Source organism: Sturnira hondurensis, unplaced genomic scaffold (genome assembly GCF_014824575.4).
Source record: "Sturnira hondurensis isolate 20B ecotype Veracruz unplaced genomic scaffold, ASM1482457v3 Scaffold0022910, whole genome shotgun sequence".
Taxonomy (NCBI): domain Eukaryota; kingdom Metazoa; phylum Chordata; class Mammalia; order Chiroptera; family Phyllostomidae; genus Sturnira; species Sturnira hondurensis.
Window position 1 is genome coordinate 5673467 of NW_028095541.1, and position 19997 is coordinate 5693463.

The following is a 19997-nucleotide window of genomic DNA, read 5'->3' on the forward strand; positions in this document are numbered from 1 at the left end:
GTACAGTTGGAATGGCCAGACACCCTGCATGCAAAATGAATGAGTTATCAACCTAGAAATTACTGAAAAATATCAGGGGGAAAAAAGTGGAGAAAGATGATGGATCCTTCCTCCCTCTGTCCCTGGCTTTCAAATGCATTTACTGAGTAGAAAATGCTTGGCCTTGTGGTTCCTCCTGCTCCTGGAGAGCACTATGTCCATGCAAAGATCCTATTTGAACTTTTAAAATGGCCACCAGCTATTGGTACTGAAAATACCTCACAAAGTCTGACCTGAATGCTATTCAAGCATCAGACCTTAAAATATCATACTAGATTCCATAAACTTTGGTTATAATATGAATAAATAATTCATCTTTTACACGGTTTTTGATTACTTTAAAAACTGTTGGGAGTTTCTAGGCCACCAGTTTATAATTTCACAACATAAATTCTGGAAGAAAAAAAAATCCAAACATGCCCTTTCTTTTGAGATTCTCTTTCTGATTTACTTTATAAAACTGGCAAGAAACTCCTAAAACTTATACCTGAGGTGACTGCTGTTGTATTACTCACCCATGGAAGTAGTCTCATTGACCCCTTACTCAGACTCCATACTATTCATGGAAAAGGCACTATTTATATAAGTTTATAAGCTGCATTTCACTTTGAATAAGAATTGAGATGTTTTCATCTTTACTTTTGGATTGCATTGCAAACGTATGTGCTAATTTAAAATATAAGGCACGTGAAAAGGAATGAACACATAGCCATTAAATTCTGAAGTCATGTGAGAGAGAAAGAAAGCTGCTTCCTGATATGTGACAACCATGTTAAAAAGAAAACAGAAATTACATTCTTAAAACATAGGTAAACTGCCCTGGCTGGTGTGACTCCATGGATTGAGTGCTGGCCTGCGAACTAAAGGGTCACCGGTTCAATTCCCAATCAGGGCACATGCCTGGGTTGCAGGCCAGGTCCCCAGTAGGGGGCACTGGAGAGGCAACCACACATTGATGTTTCTCTACCTCTTTCTCCCTCCTTTTCCCTCTCTCTAAAAATAAATAAATAAATAATTTTAAAAAAAACAGGCAAAACTAATTGTTATTAAAATCATGAACTATGACAATACATTATTAAATCTTTCTAAAAAGACTATTAACATGTTGCGAAAATTGGAAAATATGTTTTTTTTGTATTTTGTGCCCTATAACAGTACTTCTTATAAAAACAAAACCTCCTGTATGTGTCCTGACCTGGGATCGAAACCACAACATAGGTATGTGTCCTGACTGGGGATCAAACTCACAACCTTTTGGGGTGTATGGGATGATGCTCAAACTGACTGAGACACCTTGAGCCAGGGCTATTCTGGTTTTGTCACAACTATGTCTCTCACCTGTTCCACCTCCACCTAAGATAGTAAGAAAGCAGTGGCAACAGTGAGAGGTCCTGGAGGGTTCTGAAACTGTTGTCAAAGGGCTCTTTTAGGCTGATGCAATGCCATCGAGTAAACCAACAACGTAAGACAGAGAAGAGGAAAGCTGCCAACGTGCAAATAGTAGATGGAGCGCTCAGGCTGCTCTTCCAGCTCCTGGCCTTCCTTCCATATAATACTTCATTCTGAAAAAGCCTTAGAGCTTAAGGCTACAGCTTGAAAACTTCCATGAGAAAGTTGATCTCTGGACTAGAATTTGATTTAGTAACTTAGCAACCAAGCACATTTTACATGTAAAGCATTTACATTTTAAGAAACAGGACAAACAGATCAAAATTCAAAGTAATACCATTCTAACAGAAATTAATGTTCATACAGAAATCACTCAACTTCAGAATATTCAGAGGTAACATTACTCCAGAAAGAAGTTTCCAAATATTATTGTTTTGATCAATTAACATATGAAATTTCATCTAATTTTTAAAACTTACTTGGTTAAAGTCCTTCTGTCTCAAGTATGTAATTGCTTTGTTTATTTCCAGGTCATTTGCTAGCTCTATGTATTGAGAAGCTTTCACAACTTCCACACACCTATAATGTAAAGCGGAAAAAGGATTATTTCATTTTAGTATATTTGTTTTGTTGGTGGGTTTTTTACATGTGACTACTGAAAAAATTTTATAGTGCCCCTAATGTTCTGTAAGGCTAAGTAATTGATTTCTTCCAATAAAGGCATTAAGTTACTGAATTCTTCAGTTTTCAACTAATTTCCCCATTCAATTTTTCATTAGCCTGCTTTCACTTCTAATTATTTATGGTAGTATATTTTAAATAAAATTTGATTAATACCTAATTTCTGATTTTTGGATTTACTAAAACAATTTCAATTACTAACAGGTAAATTGTTTCTATATTATTTGATCTTAAATGCTCTGATGGTAAGAAACAGTCAATAGAAATTGTAGAATATATTTAATTTTTTGTGCAAACTTGAACAGAATATAGTAGATCCATTTCCCAAAGCACATAGAACAACTATTTTTATCTGTATCAGGCACTGTTCTAATTCCTTTAAAGTCATTATCACATTTAATGCTCACAAAACCCCTGAAAGACAGGCACTGTTTCTAGGAAATGGGCCTAAGGCCTAAGGTAGAAAACTGTCAAGTAAAAATCTGAACCTGATTTTTTAATATATATTTCATTGATTATGCTATTACACTTGTTGCATTTTTTTCCCCTTTATTCCCCTCCACCCTGTACCCTTCTCCCTCCTACCATCATACCCCGAACTTACTTCATGTCCATGGGTCATACATATAAGTTCCTTGGCTTCCCCATTTCCCATACTGTTCTTAACCTCTTCCTGTCTATTCTGTTCCTACCATTTATGCTTATTCCCTGTACCTTTTCCCCACTTCTCCCTCACTCCCCTCCCTGCTGATAACCCTCCATGTGATCTCTATTTCTGTGATTCTGTTCCTATTCTAGTTATTTTCTTAGTTTTTTTTTTTTAGGTTTAGTTGTTGATAGTTGTGTTTGTTGTCCTTTCATGGTTCATATTTTTAATTTTCTTTTTCTTAGATAAGTGTGTTTAACATTTCATATAATAAGGGCTTTTAACTTGACCTTATCTGGGAGCACTTTATCTGCTCTTCCATTCTAAATGATAGCTTTGCTGGATAGAGTAATCTTGGATGTAGGGCCTTGCCTTTCATGACTTCAAATACTTCTTACTGGCATCTTCTTGCCTGCAAGGTTTCTTTTGAGAAATCAGCTGACAGTCTTATGGTAGGTAAGACTTGGTAGGTAACCCTCATCTTTTCTCTTCTTCTTTTAAGACTCTCTCCTTCTCTTTAATATTGGGTAATGTAATTGTAATGTGCCCTGGTGTGTGCTTCCTTGGATTCAACTTCTTTGGGACTCTCTGAGCTTCCTGGACTTCCTGGAAGTCTATTTCCTTTGCCAGATTGGGAACGTTTTCCTTCATTATTTGTTCAAGTAATTTTTCAGTTTCTTGTTCTTCCTCTTCTCCTTCTGGCACCCCTATGATTCAGATGTTGGAATGTCTAAAGTTGTCCTGGAGGTTCCTAAGCCTCTCCTCATTTTTTTTTTGAATTGTTGTTAATTCGTCTGTTCTGGTTGACTGTTTATGTCTTCCCTCTGCTCCAAAGTGTTGATTTGAGTCACTGTTGGTTCCCTGTACATTTTCCTTTACTTCACTTTGTATAGCCTTCACTTTTGCTCCATTTTGCGACTACACCGAACCATTTCTGTGAACATCTTGATTGCGAGTTGTTTTGAACTCTGCAGCTGATAGGTTGGCTCTCTCTTCATTGCTTAGTTCTGTTTTTGGAGCTTTGATCTGTTCTTTCATTTGGGCTATATTTCTTTGTCTTGGTGCACCTGTTCTGTTCTAAAGGGTAGAGCCTTAGCTATTCACCATGGTAGGGAAACCCATGTGCCTGCATTGTGTTGATATATGTGGGGGAGGAGTCAGAGAGTGAACAATGATGCTTGCTCAGCTCTCAACCAGCATTCAGTCAATTTCCCTGCTATCCACAATCAAATTGGGTCCTCCTAATGCTGATTCCTGGGTGGGTGGATTTGTGTATGTTCTAGGACATTGTGGTTCTCTCCAACCAACTCTCCTGTGAGGCTGGGAGTTTCTCCCACCACTGCAACCTCCACAGGTTTTTACAGCTGGAAGTTTTGAGATGTTATTTCCCTGAGCTGGAACCCTGGGTTGCAGGGTCTTTCTTGCTCCCTAATTGTTCCTCCTGGTTTATCCACATGCAAATGTAGGACCACCAGCGGCTGCCTCACCCACTGTGTCCTCCAGCCAACACCTTGCCATGCTTTCTCTCCACCCCTCCAAACAGTATGAACGAATGTTTATACTCCTTGGTTGTTGGACTTCCACACAGTTTTTTGGCAGTTCTGGTTGTTTTTTGTTTTTAAATTTATTGTTGTTGTCCTTCTTTTGGCTGTGAGAGGAGGCAAAGTTTATCCACCTGTGCCTCCATCTTGGCTGGAAATCTGAACCACATTTTTATTGATACCAAAACCCATAGCACTAAGACCTACGTTTCTTAAATTGAGGTCAATTAAAACCAATTTAGGATTAATTGAATTAACATAATCAATTTAAGAATATGAGCTTTATAATTTATTTATTTATTTATATATAATATTTTATTAATTATGCTATTAAAGTTGTCCTGATTTTTTTCCCTTTTGCCCCCCTCCACCTAGCACTCCCGACTCTCTCAGGAAATCCTCCCACCATTGCTCATGTCCATAGGTCATGCCTGCAAATTCTTTGGCTACTCCATTTGTTATACTGTACTTTCCATCCCCACGGCTATTTTGTAACTACCATTTGTACTTCTTTTTTTAAAAAAAATTTATATCTTGTATCTCTTTAAAATATATTTTATTGAATATGCTATTACAGTTGTCCCAGTTCCCCCCCTTCACCCCCTCTTCCCCCTCTCCCACCCACATTCCCCCCTTTAGTTCATGTCCATGTGTCATACTTGTAAGTTCTTTAGCTTCTACATTTCCCATACTATTCTTATCCTCCCCCTGTCTATTTTCTACCTACCATCTATGCTACTTATTTTCTGTACCTTTTTCCCCCTCTCTCCCCCTCCCACTCCCTTGTTGCTAATCCTCCATGTGATCTCCGTTTCTGTGGTTCTGTCCCTGTTCTAGTTGTCTACTTAGTTTGTTTTTCTTTTTGTTTTAGGTGTGGTTATTAATAATTGTGAATTTGCTCTCATTTTACTGTACAGGTTTTTTATCTTCTTTTTCTTAGATAAGTTTCTTTAACATTTCATATAATAAGGGCTTGGTGATGATGAACTCCTTGAACTTGACCTTATCTGAGAAGCACTTTATCTGCCCTTCCATTCTAAATGAAAGCTTTGCTGGATAGAGCAATCTTGGATGCAGGTCCTTGCCTTTCATGACTTGGAATACTTCTTTCCAGCCCCTTCTTGCCTGCAAGGTCTCTTTTGAGAAATCAGCTGACAGTCTGATGGGAACTCCTTTGTAGGTAACTGTCCCCTTTTCTCTTGCTGCTTCTAGGATTCTCTCCTTCATTTTAATCTTGGCTAATGTAATTATGATGTGCCTTGGTGTGTTCCTTCTTGGGTCCAACTTCTTTGGGACTCTCTGAGTTTCTTGAACTTCCTGGAAGTCTATTTCCTTTGCTAGACTGGGGAAGTTCTCCTTTATTATTTGTTCAAATAAGTTTTCCACTTGTTGCTCTTCCTCTTCATCCTCTGGTACCCCTTTAATTTGGATGTTGGAATGTTTAAAGATGTCCTGCAGATTCCTAATGTAACAGGGTACAGCCAAGAGGGGAGCCCCAAATAGGGATTTGGAATGGGTCCAGAACTCAAAGTGTCCAGGAAATATTAGAAAGATATATAAGATGTCCTTACCCCTTCCCCCCACAGGTGTCAGGTGTGGGGAAGAAACACATGGAGCAGGAACAAGGAGAGCTGTTTCGCATAGCGATAGCTTTGCAGCTAACCTCTGCCATGGTCATTTAATATATCTATAACCTTTAACTGGTTGCATAGATATGTTAAATAACTGTGACCATGCCTTGAGCCAGGGGGATGGATGGAAGTGACTTCCACCCAAGACGTAAATGGGAGGCAACTCCCTCTGGTTACAGCGCCTGTGTGAGAGCTTGGAGATGACTGGTTCCATGCCTGCACAGCCCCACTATGGCAGCCCAGTAAAGCTGGGAGGATATGGGAGTGCTGGCAAGTGATGCCAATTGTGGGAAGAATCAGAAATGGGGCTACAGAGGAGGATTGGTGCGGGGATTTAAATGAAGGTATGGCAGCCATTAAAGGAGAGAACCACGTGCGTGGTCTTGGCAGAGTGGAGACCCCCTCACAGCTTTGCCAAGGAGAACTACACAGTTTTGCCAGAGTGGGAACCCCCACAGCTATGTGAGGGAAAATCAACATGTGGCTTTAGCAGAGAACCACCACTTGGCTTTGGCAGAGTTCAGACCCCCCACAGCTTTGCAGAGGAGAACCACATGGCTTGATCCTGGCCAGTGACAGAGCTGATGGTGTCAGGAGCCTGAATCTACTTCTTTTCCTGAGATACAGTACCCCAAATTAGGGCAGAGGGAGGAGGAAGGACTGTGCACATTTGTGGGTATCCTAAAGGACTTTGATATTTTAATGAAGATATTAGGTCACTACTTTAAGTCTGTATATCTTTAAATAAACATTTCCTTTCCTTTTCACAAATCTCTGGCATTGAGAGACGTCTTTCCTCTGGTGGTGGACATGCGAACCTAGTGGGGGGTACTTTTGGTAATAGTATATTGTACCCACCTTGGTCCTGTGTTCTGTAACACTAAGCCTCTCCTCATTTTTTTGAATTCTTATTTCTTCCTTCTTTTCTGTTTGGTTGTTTCTTCCTTCTGGTCCACTCCATTGATCTGAGTCCCAGTTTTCTTCCCATCACTATTGGTTCCCTGTATGTTTTCCTTTATCTCACTTAGGGTAGCGTTCATTTGGTCATCTAATTTGTGACCAAATTCAACCAATTCTGTGAGCATTCTAATCAGTGGTTTAGAACTCTACATCTGATAGGTTGGCTATCTCTTCATCGCTTAGTTGTATTTTTTTCTGGAGCTTTGATCTGTTCTTTCGTTTGGGCCATTTTTTTTGTCTTGACACACCTGTTACATAGTGAGGGGTGGAGCCTTAGGTGTTCACCGGGGCAGGGCAACCCCGTCGCTGGGTTGTGGAGCTGTATGTGGGGCAGGGGTCTGAGAGTGAGCAATGGCGCTTGCTTCACTCTCCGACGGATTTCAGTCACTTCTACCACTCCCCCCAAGCAAATTGGGCCCTTCTGGTGCTGATTCCCGTATGGATGGGTTTGTGTATGTTATAGGACCCTGTGGGTCTCTCCAACAAACTATCCTGTGAGGCTGAGAGTCTCCCCCAGCATCTAACCCCCCATAGGTGTTTTCAATGGGTGTTTTGAGGCTTTATTTCCATGTGCTGGGACCCTGGGTTGTACAGTCTGTCTCCCTCCCCATTTCCACCTGGTTTATCTGCACACAAATGTGGAACGTCCAGTTCTGCCGGCTACCTTGAGTGCCACGCCCCTCCAGTCTGCTGCCTCACTGGGTACAACAGCTACTGCTCTGTGTGCCCAGGATCCACCAGCCACTACTTTTTTTTTTGCCACGACCCCTCTCCACCCAGCTGCCCGACTCCACCCCTACCAGTTTGGATGAATGTGCCTACTTTAACTCCTTGGTTGTTGGATTTCCATACAGTTCAATTTTCTGTCAGTACTGGTTGTCATTTTGTTTATAAATTTTTGTTGTCCTTATTTTGGTTGTGCAAGGAGGCACAGTGTGTCTACCTATGCCTCCATCTTGGCCGACAGTCCCATTTGTACTTCTTCATCCCTTTACCTCTTCACCATTCTCCTCCTTCCCCCTCCCGTTTGCAACCATTTGGTGACTAACTTCTTTTCTTTTGCTGCTTTTAAGAGTCTCTTCCTTTAAACTTTGGCCTTATAATTATGATGTGTCTTGGAGTGGGCCTCTTTGCATCTATCATAATTGAGACTCTATGTACTTCCCAGACTTGCATGTCCATTTCCTTCACCAAATTAGAGTTTTCTTTCACTATTTTTCAAATAGATTTTCAATTTCTTGCTCTTTCTATTTTCCTTTTGGCACCCCTATGATGTGAATGTTGGACCTCTTAAAGTTTCCCCTGGCTGTTTATACTGCCCTCATTTTTTTGGATTCTTTTTTTTCCTTGTTGTTCTGCATGGTTGTTTTTTGTTTCCTTATATTCTAAATCATTGATTTGATTATTGGCTTCGTTCACTCTACTCTTGTTTCCCTGTAAAATGTTCTTTATTTCACTTAGTGTATCCTTCATTTTAGGTTGGGTCTTTTTTATGCTGCTGAGGTCCTCACTAAATTCTATCAGCATCCTTATAACCAATGGTTTGAACTCTGCATCTGAGAGATTGTTTATCTCCACAAGATTGAGCTCTTTCTGGAGTGTTGATCAGTTTTTTCATTTGGGCCATGTTTGTCTCCTTATTTTGGCAGCCTCCCTGTGTTTGTTTCTATGCATTAGGTAGAGCTGTTTTAACTCCGTGTCTTGGTAGTGTGGCCTAATGTAGTAGGTATCCTGTAGGGCCAGTAGCAGAGTGTCCCCTATCACCCAAGCTATGTACTTGAGGTGTGCCCTTTGTGTAGGCCAAGTATACCCTCCTCTTGTAGTTGAGACTTGATTACTGTTGACAGAACAATGGGAAGGATTTTCCCAGGCCAGTCAGCTGCAAGGACTGACTGTGACCACTGACCACCAAACTCCACACTCCATGGAGGATCAGCCATGCAAGGGAAGGGTGGTGGTGCTCTGATGTGGTCTGTAGCTGTCCACTGGGTGTGCTGGCCTGGGGTTTCCTGGGTGGTGCAGGCCAAGGTCAGCCCTCACCTGTGTTTTGCCTGGGGCACCCTGCCTGAGCTATATAGCAATCTGAGATGGCTGCTACTTGTGATGGGCTTGGAGATTCCCAAGTGAAGCCAAACTGTGAATCTAACTTGGCTGTGGCTAGGGCTCACTGAATCCAGCTGTTGCTTGTCTGATAGGACTTAGGAGCCAAGACCAGGCATTCTATGGAGAAGCAGTTTGGGTGGACCCATAAGTTGGGTGGGGTAGAGCATTTGGGGATCTCCAAAGTGGGTCAAACAGTGTTAGCCAGGTTGTTGGAGTCTCAGATATGGCACTAGCTTATAGGCTCTGTAGGGGGAGGGTTTTTCAAAGGGACAATGAGCCCATTGTCCCTTTGCCTCTGCTTGCCTGGATGCCAGACACTTTAGTTTCTCACTGTATACCAGTGGTGTCTTTCAAGCTGCTACCCTGGTGCTGGAGCTTAGAGAGAGTGAGTCTCAGTTGGAGAGTCCATGTATGGGTTCTTTAAGAGGAACTGCCTAGGGATCCAGAAGTTTCTTTACCCAGCTCAGTCCCTGCTGTGTTTTGGAGCCAGAAGATGTGGGGACTCTCTTCCTGGCACTGGAATCCTGGGATGGGGGGACTTGGTGTGCTTTTGGGACTCCTCGATCCCAAAATATCCCTCCTGGATTTTTATCCTCGTGGGTGTGGGACCAGTCCATTCTGCATCTGTGCCCCTCCTACCAGCCTGGATGGATATGGTTTCTTTAATTCTGTGGTCGTCAGACTTCCATTCAGCTTGATTTTGGTTGTTCTTGAGTGGTGGTTGTTCTATATTTTAGTTGTAATTTTGATGTGGTTGTACGAAGACATGAGCGCCATTTACCTACACTGCCATCTTGACTGGGAGTCCCTTATTTTATTTTATTTTATTTTTTAAGATTGAAAACATTATTTTTTTGAGAGAGGGGAAGGGAAGGAGAAAAAAAGGGAGAGAACCATTGATGTTTGAGAGAAACACTGATTAATTGCCTCTCTCACACTCCCAACTGGGGACCTAGTCCACAACCCAGGCATGAGCCCTGACCAGGAATTGGACTGCCGACCCTTTGTTTTCAGGATGACACTCAACCCACTGAGCCATACCACAGGACTCATGGGCCTTATTAAAAAAAACAGATTAGAAAAACTATCAGTGGGCATTATACATAATAAGGACAAGGATTATTTCATAAAACTGTAAATTTTAGTAAACAATGGAAAAATATTTTTTACTGAGTGTCTAGTTAAAAAAATGTATCAAAACCACTGTCCTAGACCAATAGTTTAAAACTGTTAAAGCAGAAGATAGCTTCCTTTGAGCAGAATCTTTTTTCTTTCACCTCGATTTATAAAAGAGACACTGTACTTTAAGAGGGGAGAGAGGACTTGAAGCCCTGCCTGCTCAGTGCCCCTTTCAACAACCCTGTGTCCGAAATTAACCTGAAAACACAGCTAACGAAACTTCAAGAGCTCCAAGAAAATAATTTGGAAACCACTGATTCAGGTATGTATTCTGCAAACATTTACTGTCTACTGTACATCAAATATTATGTTAATAATTTTTGGTACAGGGATATAAGGATATATAAGATATGAATTATGTCCTTTTGAGGGAAGCAGGCCAATGAGTTACATTCTATGTGAGAACTGTTGTAAAGAATAAAAGAATACGGGGGTTGAGACTCGAAACCAGACTGGAGAAAGGAATCCCAGAGATATCTGAACTCACTTAGAAGAACAAGTAAGGACTGACTCAACAAAAATGATGGACAGGGCATTCCAGGACGGGGAGATAACATGTGTACAAATGTGGAAGGACATAAAAGCAGGAACTATTTAAGACACAGATTCATCCACCATGGTGCTGCTAACAAACCAAGGGCCTCAAAGATAAATGTGTCATGCTCTCATGCCTATTTTTCTCAAGTGGGTTTCTGCAGCCCTACAGAAAATTGGTCATTTCCCCTCAGTTTTCTTAAAGACTGTACATAGTTCTCACCATTCTGGATGAAGAGATACCTCAGAACCTTAGGGCTTAACTATCATGAGGACTCCATGGGAGAAGAGCTGCCAGCATTTGCATCTTTGAGAATATTCTTCTCTTTACTTAGAATGTACTTCCCATCACCCCTTTCATCCTTACTAACCTTTAACTTTCAAAAAGTTTCATGTGCCTCCTAGACATTTGTCTGTGTCACCCTAGACCAGCCCCATGAACACAGGCACCTGGTGTACCAAGTAACATAACAACCTCTGCAGACCTAACTTCCAGGCCATCCCCTGAGGCCCCAGACTGCAGGCTTGCTCTGGGACCAGGCTGGCCTGTATGGCCCTAGCCTCCAGGTAGGCTCCTGACCTATCCTAGTACCAGACCAGCCTCTGTGTACCTAGATGCTGAACCCATCCCAGGGGTCCCTGGTGCCTGATTTGCCCTTGAAGATCTAGAATCCAGGTCTGCCCACACAGACTGAGGTTCTAGCCCCATCATCACAGATTCAAGCAAAAGTCTGTCCAATGAACCCAGGCTCGAGGTCCACTCCCACGCCCAGGCACCAGGCTGGTCACTATGTACCCAAGCACTAGGTCTGCCAACCTGATAACTCAGGCAATAGATCTGCCCAGCCAACTACTCCAGCAGCAAGCCTGCCCCCAAACACTACCAAATGGTACACCCAGAATCTCTGGATAGGCTGATTGTTGAGAGAATTTGCCCAACAGAGTCAATCTTCAAAGTCTGGAAGAGGTACTCAGTTCCCCAAATGTACAGACACCAACACAAGGACACGGCATCATAAATAATCAATGAAATATATCGCCACCAAAAGAAACTAATGACACTCCAATGAGTAACCCTCAAAAATGGGAACCTATGAATTTCCTGACAAACAATTAAAAATAATTCTCTTACAGAAATCTGGTGAATTACAAGAACACAGGTAAACAACTAAACAAAATTAAGAATACAATGAATGAATAAATAAATAGAGAAGTTTAACAAAGACCTAGAAACCATTAAAAAACAGAGGCCTGGCCGGGTGGCTCATCTGATTGAAGCATCATCTGATATACCAAAATTGTTGTGGGTTCGATCCCCAGTTGGGGCATATATGGGAGGCAACTGATGGGTGTTTCTCTCTTACATCGATGTTTTTTCTTTTTTCTCTCTCCCCTTCCTCTTTCTCTAAAATCAATAAAACATATCCTCAGATGAGGATAAAAAAGAAACAGAAATCCTAGTGTTCAAGAATATAATGACTGAAGAACTCATAAAAAGCTTCAACAAGAGACTCAAGCAAGCAGAGAAAGAGTTAATGAACTGGAATACAGGTCATTTGAAATCTTCAGTCAGAGGAACAAAATAAGAGGATGAATAAGAGTAAAAAAGCTTATATGCATATGCTTGGGTTGCAGGCCAGCTCCTGGCAGGGGACACACGATACATTGTGTGTCCCTGGCAGAGGCAACCATACATTGATATTTCTCTCCCTCAAGCCCTGGCTGGTGTAGTTTAGTGGATTGAGCGCAGGCCTGCAAATCACACGATATTTCTCTCCCTCTCTCCTTCCCTTCCCCTCTAAAGATAAATAAATAAAGTATTTTTTAAAAACTGCTTGAAAAAGCTTATATAAATTATGGGATATCAGAAAATAATCTATGTAGTATTTGAGTCCCAGAAAAAAAAGAGAAGAAGGGACAGAAAGCTTATTTAAAGAAATAATGGGGCAGCTGCAAAGCAGTAACCATGTGTAAGTGCATTCCCATCTATGCTGGGCAGGCCGGTGTCCAGATCCACAATGCCTGCTGGGAGCTCTACTGCCCGGAAAATGGCATCCAGCCCGATGGCCAGATGCCAGGTGATAAGACCATTGTTGGGGGAGATGACTCCTTCAACACCTTCTTCAGTGAGACAGGCACTGGCAAGCATGTGCCCAGGGCAGTATTTATAGCTCTGGAACCCATAGTCATTCTTGAAGTTTGCACTGGTACCTGCCGCCAGCTCTTCCACCCTGAGCAGCTTATCACAGGCAAGGAAGATGCTGCCAATAACTATGCCCGTGGGCACTGCACCATTGGCAAGGAGATCATTGACCTCATCCTGGACTGAATTGGGAAACTGGCTAACCAGTGCACAGGTCTTCTTGGTTTTCCACAGCTTTGGTGGGGGAACTGATTCTGGGTTCACCTCCCTGCTGAGGGAGCATCTCTCTGTCGATTATGGCAAGAAGTCCAGGCTGGAGTTCTCCATTCACCCAGCACCACCCCCACCCCTAGGTTTCCACAGCTGTAGTGAAGCCCTACAACTCCATCCTTACCACCCACACCATCCTGGAGCACTCTGATTGTGCCTTCATGGTTGACAAAGAGGCCATGTATGATATCTGTCATAGAAACCTTGATATCAAGCACCCAACTTACACTAATCTGAATAGGTCTATAGGTCAGATTGTGTCCTCCATCATGGCTTCCCTCAGGTTTGATGGAGCCCTAAATGTTGATCTGACTGAATTCCAGACCAACCTGGTGCCCTATCCCTGCGTCCACTTCCCTCTGGCCACATACGCCCCTGTCATCTCTGCTGAGAAAGCCTACCATGAATAGCTTTCTGTAGCATAGATCACCAATGCATGCTTTGAGCCAGCAAACCAGATGGTGAAATGTGAGCCTTGCCACAGTAAATACATGGCTTGTTGCCTGCTGTACCATGGTGACGTGGTTCCCAAAGATCTCAGTTGTCACCATTGCCACCATCAAGGCCAAATGTACCATCCAGTTTGTGGACTGGTGCCCCACTGGCTTCAAAGTTGACATTAATTACCAGCCTCCCACTGTGGTGCCTGGTGGAGACCTGGCCAAAGCACAGCGAGCGTGTGCATGCTGAGCAACACCACAGCTATTGCTGAGGCCTGGGCTCGCCTGGACCACAAGTTTGACCTGATGTATGCCATGCATGCCTTTTCCCACTGGTATGTGGGTGAGGGCATGGAGAAAGGAGAGTTTTCTTAGGCCTGTGAGGACATGGCTGCCCTAGAGAAGGATTATGAGGAGGTTGGTGTGGATTCTGTTGAAGGAGATGATGAGGAAGAGGGAGAGGAGTACTAAAGTTAAAATGTCCCAACGGTGCTGCTTTTACAGGGAAGCTTATTCTGTTTTAAACATTGAAAAGTTGTGGTCTGATCAGTTAATTTGTATGTAGCAGTGTACACTCATATACAATTATTGGTCTGTGGTTTAAAACATGATGCTTTGTTACAGACCCAACCAGTTCATTTCTCTGATGGGTTTGAATAAAGTATTCCCTGTCTTAAATGAGAGAGACTTATAGCCAAATGAACAAAAGCAGAGGGAACTCATCATCACTAGACCTATTGTTACAAGAAATGCCGAAAAGAGCTCTTCAAAATAAATCAAGAGATGCTCACTAGTAACATGCAAACATAAGAAAATATAAAACATACTGGAGAAGGTAACTATATAATAAAATTCAGAATACTTTAATATTGTGATACAGTGGTGTGTTAATCACTCAAGTCTAGTATAAAAGTTTTAAGACAAAAATATTAAAAATAAGTATAATTAGCCCTGGCTGGTGTAGCTCAGTGGATTGAGCGCGGGCCTGCGAACCAGACGTTCGCGGTTCGATTCCCAGTCAGGGCACATGCCTGGGTTGCAAACTGGTTCCTTGCAGGCTAACTACCAGCAGGGGATGCACAAAAAGGCAACCATACATTGATGTTTCTCTCCCTCTCTCCTTCCCCTCTAAAAATAAATAAATAAATAAAATCTTTAAAAAAAATAAGTATAATTATAATAATTAGTTAGTGAATACATAATATAAAAAGAGGTAAATTGTAACATCAAAAACAAAATTATGGGGGGGAGTATAAATGGATAGACTTTTTATATGCAATTGAAGTTAAGTTGCTACTAGCTAAAAATAGACTGTTTCTGTAAGATGTTTTATGTAAGCAAAAACCTACAGTAGATACACAAAAGAGGGAAGGGAATGAAACCACGCCACTACATAAAATCATCAGTTTACAAAGACAGCAAAAGAGAAAGGCAAGAGAAGGAACAAGGCAACTACAAAAGAAACAGAATACAATAAGATAACATTAGTACCTATAAATAATTACTAATTAACCTATCAATATATTTTAAATATTTTATTTATTTATTTTTAGAGAGAAGGGAAGGGAAGGAGAAGCAGAGGGAGATAAACATCAATGTGTGGTTGCCTCTCTAGTGCCCCCTACTGGGGACCTGGCCCACAATCCAGGCATGTGCCGGGACTGGGAATTGAAACTGCAAGCCTTTGGTTTGCAGGGCACTCAATCTGCCAGGGCAATCTATGAATATTATTACCTATCAAAAATAACTTTAAATGTAAATGGATTAAATTATCCAATCAAAAAGCATAGAGTGTCTAAATGGATTTTTAAAAAGTCCTAACTATATCATACCTAAAAGAGACTCACTTCGGCTTTAAAAACACACATAGCTTCAAAGTGAAGGGATGGAAAAAGATATTCCATGTATAAGAGAAAATCACAAAGTAACTATACTTATAGCAGACAAAATAGACTTTAAGTCAAAAACCAGCAAAATATAAAGAAGGTCATTATTTAACAACAAAAAGATCTATTCATCAAGAAGATACAATAATCATAGATATATTTTTACTATCACAGCACCAGAATATATTAAGCAAATACAGATCTACAGGGAAAAATAGACAACCATACAATAATATATTATAGGGAATTTATACACCACTTTCCGTAATGGATCAATTATCCAAACAGAAAATCAACAAGGAAACATTGGAGTTGAACAGAGTTGCTCTTAGATCACAGTGACCTAACAGACATATGCAGAATATTTTATCCAACAGCAGTAGAATACACATTCTTCTCAAGTGAACATACAACATTCTCCAGGATAGATCATGTGTTGCCACAAAACAAACTTAGCAAATGGCAGGGTATAAATGGGTGGACTTTAGCAAATGGTATGGAACTATGAATCAACAACAAAAGGGAAACTAAAAACTTGACAAATATATGGAAATTAAAAATCACATCCCAGGGCTAAACTCAGTCTGGAGATGGCTCACACAGAGGAGAAGGACAGGTGAGAGGCTTGTGATGCTGACTGGTGACGATCATCTAAGGCCTGAGACCCAATAAAGATGGAATCGACACCCCCCCCGCCCAAATCATATCCCTGAATAATGAACAGGTCAAAGAGGACATCAAGAAAATTTTTAAAATCCTAAAACAAATAAATGAAAACAAAACATACCAAAACTTACGGGATGAAGTAAACGCAGTTCCAAAGGGGAAGCTGATAGCAATAAATGCCTACATTAAATCACTAAAGAAACCAACCTAACATTACACCTCAAGGAACTAAAACTAAAAACAAAACAAAACAAAATACTAAGCCCAAAGTTAGCAGAAAGAAATAACAAAGAAAAATACCACAAAGACCAGAGAAGAAAAATGAAACAGAAACTAGAAAAACAATAGAAAAGATCGATTAAAATAAGCTAGTTTTTTTTAATAAAAATAGATAAATTTTTAGGTAGATTATCTGGGTAAAAAAAAAAGATTAGACTCAAATAAATTAAATCAGAAATGAAAACCATCAACCTTCCAGGGGAAAAAAAAGGGAAAAAGCTCCTTGGCATTGGTTTTGGCAATGACTTTTTGGATATGATAGCTACAAAAGGGACCAAACAAAAAGTAAACAAGTGGGACTATATCAAACTAAAAAGCTTCTGCACAGCAAAGGAGAATATCAACAAAGTGACAAGATAACCAACAAGATAAGAGAAAAATTTGCAAATCACATTAGATAAAATTTTAAGCCAATACAAGTATACATTATGAAAAGAAAATACCATACCCATCAAGTTATAGTGAATTTCTCTTACCAGTCATATCCTACAGCAAAAGATGTTTCAATTACAGGAGCAATGAGCTTTGCAGCTGTCATGATGTATTTTTCTGCCATGGCTTTTCTATGTCAAACAAACAAACAAGAAATTATAAAGAAACATGGTATAAAGTTTTTTTAAAAAAAATTAAGTGTTGCCCTACTCAGTGTGGTTCAGTTGGCTGGAGCATTGTTCCATGCACTGAAAGGTCGTGGGTTCAATTATTGGTCAGAGCACATAACCAGGTTGTGGGCTCATTCCCTGGTCTGGGAATATACAGTAAGGTAACCAATACATGTTTCTCACATCGCTATTTCAAAATCAGTCTCTTTCTCTCTTCTTCCCACCCCCTTCCTTCTCCCTCCCTCTCTAAAAGCAATGAGAAAATATCTTGGGTGAGGATTTTTTAAAACTTTAAGTGTGAATATTATCTATCAAAGCTAACATACAATGAAGCCTACTGAATGGTGGACAGCTGTACTAGAAATCTCTCAGTCAGGTTGAATATCATGACTAGAAAATGGAAGCCATGACTGCCTTCTGAGTCAACAGTTCAGTTCTAGTTTGACACATGTCAACAAACTAAAGGAAGAAAGAGACACTGGAGAGAAAAAAGGCTCTGCAGCTGACATTACATAACCTGCACTGTCTGTGACATGAAAGGAAATGGCCATTAAAGAAAAAGTGTATAGCCCTGGCTGGTGTAGTTCAGTGGATTGATCGTGGGCCTGAGAACCAGAGGATCACGGTTCGATTCCCAGTCGGGGCTATGCCTGGGTTGCAGGCTAGTGGCCAGCAGTTCCTGGGAACTACAATCCACTCTGAAGTAATTTTTCTGTTTGGTGTGAGAGAGATCCAGTTTCACTCTTTTGCATAAGGATATCTATTGTCCCAACATGCTTTGTTGAAAAAGCAATCTTCTCCGAACCCATGGAATTGTATCGGTAACTTTACTGACTATAAATGTAAGACTTTATTTCTGAATTCTCAATTCCGTTCCAATGATTTGTATGTCTATCTTTATGCTATTAGATTAAGTACTACCACACTGTCTTGCTTGCTGTAGATTTAGTTTTTTATAGTTTGAGCCCTCCAACTTTGTCTTCTTTTACAATATTCTTTTCGCTATTCTGAATCCCCTTATATTTCCACATAAATTCTAGAATCAACATATCACTTTCTTTAAAAATACTAATGGCCTGGCTGGTGTGGCTCAGTGGACTGGGTGCTGGCCTGCAAATCAAAGGGCCACAGCTCAATTCCGAGTCAGGGTCCATGTCTGGACTGCAGGCCAGGTCCCCAGTAGGGGGGCGAGTGAGAGGCAACCACACATTGATGTTTCTCATGATGTTTCCCTTTCTCTCTTCCTTCCCTTCTCTATAAAAGTAAATAAATAAATTTTAAAAATACTGATGGGATTATGATAGTGATTACATTGAGTCTATCAAGTAATTTGGGGAGCACTGCCATTTTAGTAACATTATGTGCCTATCCATTAACATGTGATGTCATTTCATTTATGTAAAACTTCTTTTAAAAAATGTCTTACAGTTTTTAGAGCATAAGTTTTGCATTTCATTAATTACATTCATTCCTAATTATTTTATAATATTGTAAATATAATTGTTACTTTCATTTTCATATAGTTCAATGGTGTAGTATATTTCTATAGTATAATATTGACTTTTGTGTATTGATATTTTACTCTGCAACCTTGCTGAACTCATTTATTAGTGATAATAATTCTTTTAGTGGATTCTAAAATTTTATGTTGGATATTCTGTATTCAAGATCATGTGATCTGTAAACAGAGGTAGTTTCCTTTCTTCCTTTCCAATATGGATGTATCTCACTCCCTTTTCTTGCCTGATTTCCATAGCTAGAATATCCAGCACATGTTGAACAGACTAGGGGAGAGTAGGTAGGTACCCTTCTCTTGACCCTAATCTGAGGCAGAAAGGGTTCAGTCTTTCACCACTAAGTGTGATGTCAAACTGTCTGTTTGTCACAGATTGGGGCACTTCCTTTCTACTCATAGCTTTTAAGGGCTTTTTTGTTTATCATGAAAACAAAATTTGAATTTTGTCCAAGATTTTTTGTTTATACTGACATGATTATGCTGTTTTTTCCTTCATTCTATTAATATCCCATATTGTATTCACTAATTTTTAGATGGTAAACCAATGTTGCATTCCTAGAATAAATTTCGCTTGGTTATGGTACATAATCTTCTTTATATTTTGATTCACTAGTATTTCGTAAAGATTTTTGCATCTCTATTCATAAGATATTGGTCTATAGTTTTTCTCTGCCCTCCTTTTGGGTACAGTTTTATTTTGATATCGGGGTAACACTGGCTTTATAAAATAAACTTTTTTTCTGGAAGAAACTGTATAGAAATGATGTGAATTCTTCTTCCAACATTTGCTAGAGTTGTCTAGTAAAACATTTTGTGCCCAGACCTTTCTTTCTTGGGAGATTTAAATTATAAATTCAATTTTCCCTAAACACGTAGATCATCTGAAGAGCCCTAAACGTTCTATTTCATATAAGGTGAGTTGTTGTAGCTTTTGTTTTCAACAAAGTGGTCTATTTAGTCTAAGTTGTCAAGTTTATGTATATAGGGATGTTTTTAGTGTCCCCTTCTTATCCTTTTGATGTCTACAGGGTCAGTAATGAGAGCCCCCGTTTTGTTCCCGATACTGGTAATTTGTGTCTTTTTTTTTTGTCATTTGTTATAAGTATTTCATTGATGTTATCTATTGTTTCTATCTCCAATGTCAATGACTTCTGTTCTTTATTACTTCTTTCCTTCTGCTTCCTTTCTGTTGATTTTTTAAAAAGATTTTATTTATTTATTTTTAGAGAGAGGGGACAGGAAGGAGAAAGAGTGGGAGAGAAACATCAATGTATGGTTGCCTCTCGTGCGTCCCCTGCTGGGATCTGGCCTGCGACCCAGGCATGTGCCCTGACTGGGAATTGAACTGGTGACCCTTTGCCTCACAGGCCCACACTCAATCCACTGACCTAAACCAGCCAGGGCTGATTTTCTTCTTCTTTTTCTAGGTTCTTCAGCTGGGAGATTAGGTTACTGATTTAAGACTTTTCCACTGTCATTCTAATCACCTTTC

At 40.3% G+C, this 19997-nt stretch overlaps 2 protein-coding genes across 9 annotated transcripts in view; one reads left to right on the forward strand and one right to left on the reverse strand.

Annotated features, from left to right (window-relative positions):
- IFT88 (intraflagellar transport 88) overlaps window positions 1-19997 on the reverse strand; it is a 224533-nt gene that overhangs the window by 107278 nt on the left and 97258 nt on the right. For all 8 annotated transcript variants that reach the window (XM_037037259.1, XM_037037260.1, XM_037037264.1 and 5 more), the window contains 2 exons: window positions 16864-16950; window positions 1908-2007 (listed from right to left, as the gene is read on the reverse strand). In XM_037037259.1, the coding sequence (XP_036893154.1) occupies window positions 1908-2007; window positions 16864-16950 (187 nt within the window). The remainder of the gene's footprint in view (window positions 1-1907; window positions 2008-16863; window positions 16951-19997) is intronic.
- LOC118980600 (tubulin alpha-1A chain) lies at window positions 12655-14237 on the forward strand. The gene is given in 5 exon segments (XM_037037266.1): window positions 12655-13061; window positions 13063-13189; window positions 13191-13658; window positions 13660-13789; window positions 13792-14237. Coding segments are annotated over 5 exon segments (1257 nt in total). The 5' UTR covers window positions 12655-12669; the 3' UTR covers window positions 13932-14237.